The sequence below is a fragment of the Toxotes jaculatrix genome, chromosome 22 (assembly GCF_017976425.1).
Source record: "Toxotes jaculatrix isolate fToxJac2 chromosome 22, fToxJac2.pri, whole genome shotgun sequence".
NCBI classification, from domain to species: Eukaryota; Metazoa; Chordata; class Actinopteri; family Toxotidae; genus Toxotes; species Toxotes jaculatrix.
Window position 1 is genome coordinate 16,610,698 of NC_054415.1, and position 14,745 is coordinate 16,625,442.

Genomic DNA, 14,745 nt, shown 5'->3' on the forward strand with positions numbered 1-14,745 from the left:
ACATCCACCCATCCATCATCCATTCTGCTTATCCTCTCATTGGGCAAGAGGTGCACCCTTAAGAGGTCTATCACAGGACTGACATATAGAGACAAACAACTCTTCACACTCACATTATCACCTATGGACAATTCAGTGTTGCCAATGAACCTATAATCTGCATGTCTTTGGACTGTGGGAGGTAGCCAGAGTACCTGGAGGGAATCCACTGTAGCATGGGGGAGAATATGCAAACCCCACACAGAAAAGCCCCAGCCGATGAACCCAGGATCTTTTTTGCTGCGAGGCGACTGTGCTAACTACTGCACCACCAACATGGGTGGGTCAGTGGTTGGTCAGTCTGAGTCAAAAGTCCTGGGCCAATTTTTATTCCCACTTTGACACCTGGCTCTCAGTGTGTGTAGGTGTATGGTAGGTGAAGCATATGTAGCATTTGATGATGTTTGTAACTGATGACGATAACAGCCAGGTAGACCAAGTTCCCTGTACTTAAAGAGTTCCCACGTGCCCATGGGCTGTCATTTAAACGCTCCCTGCGCCTCCAATTTCCTGCTTTGGTTTGTTTAAAGTGAGAATTCCTCCGTCGCGGAAAGGACGTGCGCATGGCTGTGCATGTGGGCGTTTGTGCGTGACTGCATATTTGTGCGTCTGCGTCCATGGATGTGTGTGCATCTGTGTGTGTGTGTGTGTACAAGTGCGGCAGCAGCCTCAGCTTCAGTCTGCTTCCTCTCCTCACACAACTCCAAATAAACACATGCAACTTCCACTGGTCCACTCCACTATGTTTGTCTCTCTGTGTTTATTTTTCTCTTTCTCTCTCCCCCTCCACCCCCACCAATACGCACACCTCCCCCATCTCCTGCCCCCAGAATCCCCTGCTTTTTTTGCCGTCCTCTCTCCCAACACATGGCACACTGTATACACATATTATGCACTGTGTCATCATTTCAAATCATGACAACACTTTATATCCCTGTTAAATCAGTAAATAAACATGTAATAACTGGTTTCTAACAATCTATAAGAACTTAAAACTCAGTTATTAATGATAATTAATATTGATTAATAATTAAATGTTTATATGCTGCTTAGAAATGCTAAAGGGGGGCGGGGGGTACTTTAAGAGTTACCCAATGAGGATACCAATGATTAGGGGACTATTTCCAGTGAGATCTATCTCAAAAATGTGATATGATTTATGATCTTTAAATTTAAATGATTAATAATTTAATAGTGTCAGTGATTCATTGAGTTTCCAGCTCAAAAAAAAAAACAAAAACCCTTTGCTTTCAGCTTCTCAAATTTGCTAAATTACTGTTTGTCTTTGTCACATATGAATTAAAGCTGAATATCCTTCTACGTTCTGGACTGTTGACTGGACTGAGGAGCTACCGTTTCCCCTCCCCCAACTAGCACTACACTCATACCCACAGGCCTGAGCGGCCACCTAATGATTTTTCAAACTGTCAGGAAAAAGTTAGGAAAATAGGAAAGAATTTTAAAAATGCACCTTAAAAACTGGGCTGATCTGGAATAACTCTACGGCGTCAGCCTTCTTTGTCGATTCTTTCCCAATCAAAAAAGTGTGTTTTTCTTGTCCACAGTCCACTATTAAGAATCATCAAGTCATCACAGAGACCTTCACTCTTGCGACCAAAACACTCTCTTGGAACACCAGGCATGGCGTCCGCATGAGATGGTGTTTAAAGTTCCCAGCTCACTGCCAGCTCCAAACTTTGCCAGAGAATTTTGGTGTTGAGCTCAGAGAAGAATTTACAAGCGTATTATTTTCACTCTGTTTTGGTGGTTGGGTGGGGGGGGGGGGGGGGGGGGGGGGGGCTACACTGTCCAAAAGGTACAATTAATAAATCAGACATAGGGACAGACCTGGTCAACTCTTGAGGCATCAATGTGATACCTAACACTACTCTGCAACTAATCAAACTCTGCACTGCTGCTGCAAATCACACAGGACTGCAAAACAGTGAACTATTAAATAACACCTACACAACAATTATTTATGGCAAGGATCCCCAAATTCTGTATGCATGTCATTGTTGGGCCTGTGAGCTATACCTGATTCATGTGGTCATGTAGACCTGTAGGTCACAGGTCCCCCTGCACACCCCCCCAATTTGTGTTTGGGAGTTTGTGTGGAGTTTTTGGTTCTCGCCTGGACTGTGCTTCAGGCAGAGCTGTGAAGCACAACAGAGTGGAAACACACCATAATGGAACAAACAATTGTTGCTAGGCTTTATTATCCCCCAGGCGAGTGTCAGGGAAAGGGGGGGAGAAAGAAATGAGCCGCGAGCTGACACTTACCATATGCAAAGCAACAATCTAACACAAACTATCTGTCCTCACACACATATGCACACACACACACACACACAAAATGAGTGTAATAATTTGTATCCACCAGACTAGAATTTGAGAAGCTGGTTGAGAAGCCCAGAACTCCCTACTGCTGCAGTTATGGTGAACATGGCACGTCAAGGTGACATTAAGAGCAGACAACAAGTCTAGATTTCTTGCTAAATGTCTTAAACAGACTAGCTGTCACTTGCCAGGATACACATACAAGCACACAATTAAAAAGCTCTATTGTATTTAGCTCTCCACAGGTTTTTGGAGATGAACACGCCTAGGTTAATCCACAACAGGAAACGATGTGACAGGAGTTTGGCGGCTAAGTACTGCATGATTTTTTTTTGCCTGCTGGAGAAAGTGTGCAGGTGAAGCAGGTCTTCAGCACACCTCACATACTGTACATATAGACTCACAACATACCAAGTTGGGGTCATGAATGGGAGTAAAGGCCTTGACTTCTATTAGTTTATTAGTGTCTATATAACATGTTCTCGCAGGAAATTATTTGCTGTTTGCATGAAAATAAATAATGAGACGTCATAAAAAAGCAAAACTGTCGACAGGTTGTCCAACAGTTATTCCGACTCATAGTTACGTTTTATTGTTAGGCGACCACTAGTGGCCCTAGTGATTATGGCAAGAGCAAATGAGGAAGTCAGGTGACGTGATATAAATTGTTGTAAAAGTCCCTGTAAAAATAATCCATTAAAAGTACTGCGTTCAAAAATTCTGCTTAAGTAAAAGTACAGAAGGTTTATTGGCAAAATGCATTTAAGGTATCAAAAGAACTATACATGTCACGAAGGGAAGGCAAGGACTTGGACCCAAACGCAATAACCTCCAAGACAAGCAAAAGGAGTAAACTAAAAGTCTTTTAATAAACCACAAATCATCCACATGGGAGAAAAAATACTCAGGAACAAAACAAAAAAATACAAAAGTTCTTACATGAAAACAGGAAACCAAGGTAAGTCCATGAGGTGGGGAAAAAAAACGCTAGGCACAGGTATGGGAACAAACAAGGGGAAGACACAGACTCAGGTACAGACTCTGATACAGGCACAGACTTGGGTATCGAAACAGGCACAGACTCGGGCATGGACACAGACGAACTGACAAGAACATAGGGAAACGACGAGACTTAAATACACAAGGCAATGGACAACAGGCGAAACCAATTAGGGCGGGGCAGACAATCACAAATGGAAGGAAACAAGACAAAGACAGGAAGTAGGACAAGACAAGATACACAAGGGCCATGATTTCAAAATAAAACAGGAACTATAAACAAAACTTAACAAACTAAACAAGACTCTGAAAATGTCCACAAAAGAGTTCTAAATGTAACAAAAAGGGTTCAGACCGTAAAAGTTTTTTTTTTTTTTGGTAAAATGCTCATTGCCGAGGACTTAGTTTCAATGTTGTAGCTGCTTGAGGTCAAGTTACCGTTAGATACTGTTAGCTAATTTAGTCCAGTGGTTCCCAGCCTAGGGGTCAGGTCCCTTCAATGGATCACAAGATAAATTAAAGGTGGCCTGAGAAAATGAATGAATGGGAGAGGTCCTAATCTGGTTTGAGGTGGAACCTTTGGAAGCCAACAGAAACAAAAAAAAAGAAAAGAAGAAGAGAGGAGAAAGTGACAGAAAAAGAGTTTTGAGCAGATGACATAAAGAGAGTGTATGAGAGGAGACAAGCTAAGGATGGGAGAGAAGCAAGTCATGGTGGAGAGAATGAGGGGGAAAAAACTGTGCAAGGAGATTCCTGTGGGACACCAAGATGCTGCTGCTATTCCTGTCCAGGAGAGGGAGAAGACAAGTGTCCGATTGAAGGTTTTATGGACGGGGTGGAGGGCCTGTGTGGCAGTGGTTGAAGACTCAGGACAGCCTGCTGTAGCAGGGCAACAGGAATATACCACAAGCATCTTCACTGCTTGTTTACCATGAACATCCCTCTGACGGGAGTGGGAACTATGCCTTGACACAGTAACAGCTTTGATCTCTAGTATATTTAGAGCATGGAGAAGGTGGACAGATATGAAGGACTTAGAGAGCTTTGTTTACGATACACTAAATAAAACATGTAGCCTTTATTAAAGAGCAAGTATTTTATCATGGTTGAAAAAGGGAAATTAATCCATGAAATTTGGTAACTAGTCTCCTGCATTAAGGTCTTGTTTGGTGATAAAACGTTGTTAATCCACCAGATAACATAAGAGGAACTCTCTGTGGCTGTCACTGAATTTGTTTCCCCCATTGTGAGCTATGGCAAAACTTCCTGAAATAGTTCTGAAGGAGAGGAGAAGAGAGAGGGAGGGAAAGGGAGATGTATTCATACGCTGGTTTATGGGGTTTCCAGTGAGCAAACACAAACCTTCTATTTCTGCATCTCTTTCACCTCTTTCTCTGAGCGTCTCTACAGAGAATCCTCTAACTGGCTCCTAACACGCCTTCACACTGACCACACTGTGACCAACTGTGAGCAGCCAGGGCAAAAACTGCGAGGATAAAGGGAGAGGTCGCTCGGGCTCTGCCTCTTCCTCTATTTGATCTCTCTTAGTCTTCACCCCTCACCACATTCCTCTAGCGTCTCCTTTTTTTGTGCTGTTGCAAAGATGACAGATGACCGTCCTCTCATCTGTCTTTGAACTTGACTGCCACACTGTCTTCATTCACAGCTGGATGCATGCATGTATTGTGCTCAGGGAATGTGTGTATGATTGCAGGGGGGGTAGGAAGCGACGCCTCCTCACCTCAGGATCACAGCGTCTGTCAGGGTCCCTTGTTGCCACAGATTGAGGCCATAAATTAAATGTGACAAGCACAATGGGTCAGGGATGCCGGGGAATTGGGGTCAAACAGTTTTTGCACCCACTGTCTATCAGTGCTGCTGCCTTTGCCATGTTACTGATGATGGTGTCTGCAGCCTCAAATGTCAGTTAGCCACCAGGGTGGGAGGGAAGGGCTTTCAACAGTTTGAAGATTTGGCCCTATCTGATAACCCACAAGATAAAAGGGAGACATAAAGGAAGCAGTTGAGTATTTGATATCCTAGACACACTCAAGTGAGGTTTCAACATTTCAATCTCATGGTGAGTACTGGCGGAAAGAGACAACCAGTGGAAGAGTGTGGGAACACTTCAACCTGTTAACCGCCAATGAGGTAAATGTAGTGGCTCAGGTGGTAAATCAGACTGGTCCCCTGAACAAGATTGCATCAGGAATGGTATCTGCGGATGGTAATCCATTGCAGTGACCCCTAAGGCCATCTTTTATTCTGCAGTTAGGGATACACTTAATCTTGATCGGGTACATAAGTCCACTACTGTAAATATACATTTGCTTTAATTGTAAGGTTTGATGTTTGCTATGTACTGCTAAGTTGTCATATAATAATGACACCTCATCAATATTGAGGCACATTCAACAACAATGCAACCTCTGTGCAACCTCTGAGGTATGTCAATGACCCACATTTGGCAGGGCCACCGGACCAGCTCCAGTTCTAGATGAGTCACATGCATGCACATCCCCACTTATTTCTGATGGCTGTGCAAGCATCCTCAGTGCCATGTGAAAGGATCTTTTCCAAGGCTGGGTAAGTAGTCAGCCAGCAAATAAACCGCCTAAAGCCCAGCACTGTGGTGCAAATTCAATTTTTAAATAAAAACCTTCAGTGAAAACATAAGTATGCTTTTCCACAACCACAAAATGCCCCATGTTCACAAAGCACATCCCTCAAATCCTCTTGTATTTCTGACTGTAAGGCCCACTGCCATATTCTTTCCATTGATTGCAGCAAATTATAGCCGAACCCATTTCCATATTTACTTGATATTGTACATCTGTGCACTTAGGAATGACCACAACTGATACAGCACTCTAATGAATTAACAATCAGCTAGTCGTGCGCACGTGCGTAAAAACAGTAGTGATTTTCTTATGGCTCGGCTCACTAAAAAGTGCCGGTTCTTTCGGCTCCCAAGGGGCTCCGCAGATTTTTTTTTGTTACTTAAATTAATTTACTAACAAAATAATGTAAAATTACGTGTAAAATGAATTAATTTTCCCGCGGTCACTCATTTTGTCACCTTCCCAGCAAGTTGTCTCTTTAGGGGCTGTTCTCTCTCTGTTTCTCTCCTGTGTCTGTAACCCCCGCTACCCCCACTACCCCCCCCCCCCCCGACTCAGTGCAGACACGCCTCACGTCAGGTAGTTGACCAATCACGTGAACGAAAAAAACAAAAAACAAAAGCAGAGTGGCCACCTGGTGAGGTGGTGCCGTCCAGAGTGGGGCTCAAACCCACGACCCTGAGAGACTGAGTCTCATGTTCTACCAACTGAGCTAACCAGGCAGCCAAACTTAGGAAGGTGAAATTGTAAATATGTAAACAGTTTGCTGTGAATAGTTTGTGTGTTTCATTCACATGAAGGTGTTGATTTCCGACCATCTAGCACTTTTTCTGACTCATTTCTTATAATGCACATGTTTAGTTTCAATAGAATAATGAACATTCAATGTGTTTTTTCTTCCATAACTTTATTTCTGTACTACTAATTATGAATATGAATATGAATATATTAAAGGAATCGATATGGAATATGATTTCTCTAAGTGTCACCTTTCATTAGCGCCGTCATTGATATCTGTATGTTGAAGCATTCAGGAGTTATACACTTGGCACCTGGCGTGCCCAAGAGCTATCCAAAGTGGCCATTTTGGATAGCTCTTGAGAACACCTGGACATACCCACTGAAAAACAGTTATTTTTTGTACAATTACTATGAAATTTTAACATGGAATGGGTAGGACTACAGAAATATGTTATCATCTAATCCACACCTACAAGCCCAGGTTATTAGAAAGATACATTTTTACAAAAAAAATCCAGGCGAGGAAAAAAAAAATTTCTGTGTTTAATATTCTCTTACTCCATACCAGTTACAATTACAGTACATCAGACTGCTGAAATAAAAACTTTAGAGTGTTACTTTCACAAAGAGACCAAACTTTTGAATGTACTCCTAAGGGCTCAAGAACAGCTTTGAATTTAATTTGGGTATATTTTTGACAGACGTTTTGGGCAAATTTGGCCGGAGTGTTAAGGGGTTAAAACACAAAAGAAAGTGCATGAACAAGTGATGTGGAGACTACACTCTAAAGGCTGCTATAATGACAAAGACACGACAGAAGTTCATGAGGCTTTGTCTGCCCATCCGAATGCAAAACAACTGCAATGAGATGCAAAATAGTCACACAGAAAGCAGATACCAAGAGACACAAAGATTAGAAAGAATTACAAAATGACTAATGGCCACAAAGAGATACCAAAGGGACCACAAAGCGATGCAAAACAACTACAAAGAGACACACAGTGTTTGGGTCATCCAGAATACACTAAACAAAATGTTTCTTCGAGTCTTGGGGTCTTGTTCCTATGTAGGAGGTTTGGGGGGCTTTTGACATGTCTGTGTTCAAGGGCCCATTGACTTGTAATCCACCCATGCTTACATCATTATATTTAAAGAAATGTCAGAAAAAATACATGAAACAATAAAGACTTTCAAGACAATAAGACTAAACATTTAAAACTGGACTCTGCATTTGACACAGTCAAAGACAGGGAATTCACTCCACCTGAATAAATGTTTTACAACAAGTCATTCCACCAAAAGTGGTCCATTCATGTTAGACAATGTAATCCCTCGTTGTGTAACACTGTTTTGTTCAGTGTTACACAATGAGTACCAAGACTGTCATGAGGACACCGCCCCTTTCAATCACAAATTCCACAAAGATATCAACGGTGAGTGACCGGAAGTTCAGAGATCTCAGGATGTACCACCAGAGTACTACCAGAGATCTCTGGTCAGAGATCTCTGTTGGTACATCCTGAGATCTCTGACCAGAAGTTCAGAGATCTCAGGATGTACCACCAGGGAGTGAGGGCTTGTTTTCTCCTTTTCACATTCCACTGGGAGATAAAGCGTATGAATAAACTTTGCTAGAAAACTCCTCTGGACTTTTCAAGTGCCCCCCCTTACTCCCCTGACACAGTAAAAGTGTCAAAAATTAGCACATGCCAGAAGGAGCTACCTGCCTCCAACCTGGAGAAGCTAACGTTTTGATCTGATAATACAATTAATGGAAGGGCGTGAAGTTTTTCTTTATCACCCTTTTGATTATCCAGCTGTGCATCCCAGGAAAAGATCAGATAAAGTGCTGCGGAACAGAGACTTATTCTGCAAACTGAAATATAGCTCATGAAGAAAAATGATCAAAACAAAAGGGTTAGGGTTCACAATCACCAGCAGTCCCTCTCTCTTTCTCTCACACTCTGAGATGAGGAGTTGCCATACTCCTGTCTTAAATTATAGCTCATTCCAAAATAACAGAAACTGATATTTTCAGATATTCTGATATTCCATAATCTGTTTAAATATAACTCAGCAGATGTGTTAATGAAAATCAAGTCCCATGTTATAAAATATTAAGTTATAAAATGTAGAATTTAATTTCACAAATTAGTTATGTGTTGGTTGCGAACAAGGTGGATGTCTGAGCTGGATGTATTTTTTGCTAATTAACACAAGACTCCTTGGCAAAGGGTACTCCATACACTGACAAAATGTGTTGATGTACATGCCCTGCAACCAATCAAATGTGATGACAGATAAGGATCAACATCAGCAACATCACATTCAAGATTATGTAATGAATCTAGTCAGGCAAAGTGAAAATATAAGAATTTATCTGACACTAATGTCACCAAAATCAAGAAGCCAGCAGCGGAATCACAACCCTTCTGCCTGCTTGCAAAAGCCACCATCAACCTCAGTTCTGCTCTATCCACACTGGAGTGAAAGCACTAGATCAGATGAGCAACTCCATTGACTGACACCTTGTTGCCTTGGCGCCTGCTGCACCTTTGGAAGCATCCCTGCGAAATGATGCTACAAAAGTAGGCAACAGCCAACAGTTCTGCCAGATATTCCCCTACAGTCTCAGATATCCTCCATTCGCTAAGTCATGGTCTTGGTATTCCTTCAAAGCAGAAACATGAGATCTATGAATTGAGAGCTTAACTCCTTCTGATTATAAGACTGATGACACTTTGAACTCAAAGTGTAAGCTAACACCACAACAAGAAGCTTCATATGACCCTGAATTAAAACCCTACATGCTCCCCTCAAGTAATTCATTTTCAAAAACTGGAAACAAAGAGCACACACTTTCTCACAGCATTCTCTCCCAATCTGTCCAGGCCTTACCATCAGAGCGGTGGATGCAGGTATGCTGGTTGTCACTGAGGAAGAAACCCTCTTTGCACTGACACTCGTAGCTTCCCATAGTGTTGACACACACTTGCTGGCATCCACCATTGTTGTCCAGACACTCGTCCACATCTGTTCGAATGGGGATACAGACAGAGAGATAAGGTCAGCCATGGCAACTTGGTAGAACAGCAGCCCATTAGACTTCATAAACAAACATATGTCAGCAAGAGTTTATGTGCCGGGAAATGTCTGATGAGAGGGATGACACCAGAGTCGGGAATGCAAGGGTCACACACGGGCGCACACACACACACACACACACACACACACACAGAGGGGACCTGGCACTAGGTGGTTACAAAGGTCTATCTAAAGATGTGTGCGAGAGTGTGAGTGTGTTATGTGCACATACTGGTACACGAGTGTGTTTATAGGGCCCCAATGTGCCACTGAAAGGCCAGTAAATTTCCAATAGGGCATTTTGATGGGGCTGAAGTGAACTGGAAATATGTAACACCCTTGACTGATTTTAACAGGGATCAGACAGGGCTGCCCATGTGTGTGTGTTTATGGGCTTGTTTTAATATCCTAGAGAGTACTCGTATCACTGTGGGGACCAAAATTGAGGTCCCCTCAGCTTTTTGAGGGTTAAGACTTGGTTTTAGGGTTATGGTTACAATTGGGTTTTGGTTTGAGTTAGGTTAGGGTAAAGGTTAAGGTCTGGCATTAAGTTGATATTGGTTAAGGTTAAGGTAAGGGGCTAGGAAATGCATTGTCAATGAGTGCACCCCACAGAGATAGTGAAAAAAGCCTGTGTGTGTGTGTAAACCCCATGCCTGACCAGGATGACTTTGCATTGTGATTAGACTGAGGTTCTGAGGTTAACCTTGCAGAAAGGTTACACAAAAGTATATGCTGAATATGATGTCCAACCTTGTTCTAGCCTATATCTGTTTATACCAAATGGTTACATCAAGCAAGGACAAAAGCAATGTGACATAAAGAGACTAAAGTTCAGAGTTCCATTTGACAGCTGTTCCTGTATAGATGGTATAAATTAGGTGAATGTCAGGTAAGCTTGAGAGGAACTAATTTGTACAGCATATGATCTGATGGCAAAAATGGGGAGAGAACAAAGATCCAGATAAAATTTTCCCCTTCCAATTTTATTTTTCCACTCATCAAGCTGGAGCATATTTATACCCATAGCCCCTTTGTAAAATCTCTTTCCTAATCTAAACATGCGACCATCCACTCTGTTTCATCCTTCATTTGTCTCAGTGAACATCAACATGTTAAGGATGTATTAAAAACGACCTTTGCAGTCCCAACATCTGAAAGTTGTGAGCAGACGACAAACATATCCTTTGTCTTTATCTTTATGTGATGCTGTCTTAACTTGTGTTTTCCTGTCTGCCTGGGTTCACTGGAGCTCCAGTGGGACTAACCCTTTGCAGATTTGCCAGGAAATTCATTGCTCTACTTTTAGAAGGAGGCGGTGGGCTTGTTAAACCCCTGCGGAGTGGACAGAGCCTTCCAGAGCCTTGTTAGAACAGTGCGTGGAGAGAAGGGGAACACTTCAGTATCATGCTATCCCTTGGTGGGTGACAGGGGTAGAAGAGCTAGAGAGAAAAGACAAGTATTTGTACTCTTAATCTACAGAGTCCAGTGTTAAATGCTGAGCCTCCTCTTCGATCTGTACCATCTTCTCCTACTTGCCTCACACCGCTCAGAGAGACAGTAATACATATATACTGTTCACTGGAGAGCAAGCTACAGAAATATTCTCATTTTGTCAAGCAGTTCTTCCTGTCTTCATCTTTTCTCCGTCTTCTCATTTCTGCTCACCAAAGTGGCCCCTACATGAATTTAAGGAGAAAGGAGATCAGTTCCAAGGGGACCTTAAAAAACCAAGAACAAAACAGGCGCCAGCACTAACACTCCTTCAGTTACAGAGCCCTAGACTGAGTTCATTTAACAGGAAGACAGGCCATAAAACAGAGGACAGAAAGAGAGTGGTTGTGTTCAGTGCAGAGATGAACAGATAACTGCCACAGAACCATCGACAGCACAGCTGTGTTGGTGGGAGTTACTGTATACAGCTGTTGAAGCTTCTGCAAAACATTTGCCAACTGCTAATTCTGCTGTATCCTTTCATTCTCTGAGGTCTGCCTGTATCACCCGCTACCACAGTTTCAACAACACAAATACGCAACCCTTACTGTGATGTCCCATTCTGTTCAAGAACTAGCAGCTCTGCTTATAATCAGAAAACATTTGGGATTTGCACTGTGAATTTGTAGCTTTGTAAATCCACTCATACATGAAGTAACAGAGACCCTGCAAGCAGTCAGAGCTTTAATTCAGCCCATCCTGGATAGAATTGCATCTACAGATTCATTTCCAAAACTCCACTGTTCCCAGACCATTTTGTGATTTGATTTAAGGATTACTATCCAAGTGATTTACAGCCTTGACTCACCTAGCTAACCTACATCCAAGATTCCAGCCTCACCAAAACCTTGGAAGTACAGCATTATAATACACTTCCTGGTTACCGCAGAGTTGCCTACCAGTTCATTCAATCATGTCAGCCCTATGGCCAGCATTTTCACTAAATGTACTCTGAATGGTGCATGAATGAGAGTCATTTTGTGCACTTACTTTCTTTCTACCCTGGACTCATCCATAAACTTTCACTTCATGCTTAAATATACTCATGTATTAGTGCAGCAGAAGTCATGGGGTCCTCACTGAACTCTGGGTTTTTTTGTTTTGTTTTCATTGCACTTCCTAACACTATTTCAGGCAAATGCTCATGTTTGAACGGAAGTCATTAATATGACTGATGCATTTCATTTTAAGGCTGAAGGGAGAAAGAGGGAAGCTGAGAGAGAGTGAGAAGAAGTGCAGCCATCTCTAACTAATCTCTGCCAACTTTTCTGCATAAACAAAAGCCACAAGGCTACTTTGCAAGTTTCAACCAGAGCTCTTCTGTTTTCTGTTTGATTGTGCTTGTGTAAACTTGTGTTATTAAAGGGAGGCAGAGTACAGGAGGTGACAAGAAAAAGGGAAGGGACAGAGATGAGGTGAAAGGGTGATGGGGGACAACAACAAGACTTGGAAGTTCAAAGTGCTGCATATGCATTTTGAAATAAACTTTGAACACCTATAAAGGGGGAAGTTTTATTGTCCAAAATATACAGTAGCTATTCAGGTATATGTAGGGCTATGCATCAGATTTTGCAAGCTTTATGTATAGATTTTGACAAAGGTTACTGTATGTTTGTACCAGACTCCTGTGACTCTGGTTCTGTTCTGTTTGGGCATAGCAGTTTGGAGTCACCTTCCCTTGCTCCTCACCTCCTTTGTTATTTTGTAGAAAACTATGGTGTTTTACATTTTTCTTATATTTTACACTGGCTGTGAAGTGATCCCTTCCAGGCATCATTCTAGTGTAACAGATGGGTGACACAGTCACAGCCACAGTCCCGCTTCTGTGCAGAAGTGCATTCCTGAATTTAGCTGAAACTCATATGTGGCTTCAAGAGTTTGAATTTGACAAATTAAGAGGGTATTTTCCAAAGTTTCAGTGTTTTTTTACCGTAAAATCTTCCTTTTTGAGTCTCAGCAGACTGAGATTGCGTATGGGGCAGCTGTAGTTCAGGAGGAAGATTGAGTTCCACTAATCAGGAAGTAGGTGATTTGATCCCTGGCTCTTCCAATCCATGTACTGAGGTGTCACTGGGCAAGGTACAAGTCAATAAGAGTAGAAAAGTACCATTACCATTGAGAGGGCGTTTTGTACTAAAACACAAAGAAACAGTAACTTTTCCATAGCCCCGGAGTGACCATAGAAATAAAAAAGTATGTATATTGAGTCCATGTTTTTACTACACTGAGAACCTAAGATCTTATCGCGTGCCCATGAGATACAGTTCATTCCAACATTTTGATGAATTCATTCCCATGTTTTGATTCAGTTGTTCCCACGTTTTATTTAATTCATTCACAGATTTTGATTAATTCCACTGTGGTTAAGCCAATCGCCCCTTAAATTTAGAGCGCACCTGTGTTCTGAATGGTACACTGAAACAGCCCAGAGCAAGCTCACATGAAGGGATTTCAACTTGATTCTGTCATTTTTCTTGCTGCAGTACACTATGTGTTGCAGTATGAAAGTCTTGTATGAAATCTTAACGGTACATATACAATTTATCAAATTAAGTCGGACTTGGGAAAGTTAATGCAAGGACACACGTGACTGCGCCCGGTTTTCAAAATAAGGTGTTATGACAACCCACTCACATCTGTTTTAGTTAGTTTTAGTTTATTACTTTATTTATCCCTCAAGCTAGTGAAATTTAGTTACTTAATCTAAACCATCAACATGTCTTTTGGATCCTATCCCAACCAGACTTCTCAAAGATGTTTTCTCTTGATTTGCACTTTCATATTAGATCAGATAAATCTCTCTTTAGTAATAGGATATGTTCCACAGACTTTTAAGGTTGCAATTATCAAACCTCTACTTAAAAAGCCCTCTCTTGACCCTGGCATTTTAGCAAACTATAGACCTATATCTAATCTCCCCTTTACTTCTAAAATTCTTGAAAAGGCTGTTGCAACTCAGTTGTGTGACCACCTCCATAGGAACGGTTTGTTTGAGGTTTTTCAGTCAGGATTTAGAGTACATCATAGCACAGAAATAGCACTGGTGAAAGTTACTCGTCTCTATAATTGTCCTACTAGATACTACTACCTACTAGAGACTTAGTGCTGCATTTGACACTATTGATCATAGTATAGTATTGGAAAGATTAGAACATGTCATTGGGATTAAAGGAACAGCACAAGGTTGGTTTAAATCATATCTATCAGATAGATTCCAGTTTGTTCATGTTAATGACAATTCCTCCATTTATACCAGAGTTAGTCATGGAGTTCCACAGGGTTCTGTGCTTAGACCGATATTGTTCACCTTATACATGCTTCTCCTAGGCAATATTAATTTATTAAGATTATTAAGCATGGAATAAATTTCCCTTGCTATGCAGATGATATGCAGCTATATTTATCTATGAAGCCAGACGAAACAGAG

General features: G+C 41.7%; 1 protein-coding gene across 2 annotated transcripts in view; it reads right to left on the bottom strand.

The window, feature by feature from the left end:
• The window catches only part of scube1 (signal peptide, CUB domain, EGF-like 1), a 102,433-nt gene that overhangs the window by 58,029 nt on the left and 29,659 nt on the right, over window positions 1-14,745 (bottom strand). For both annotated transcript variants that reach the window (XM_041030251.1, XM_041030250.1), the window contains exon 4: window positions 9,639-9,773. In XM_041030251.1, the coding sequence (XP_040886185.1) occupies window positions 9,639-9,773 (135 nt within the window). The remainder of the gene's footprint in view (window positions 1-9,638; window positions 9,774-14,745) is intronic.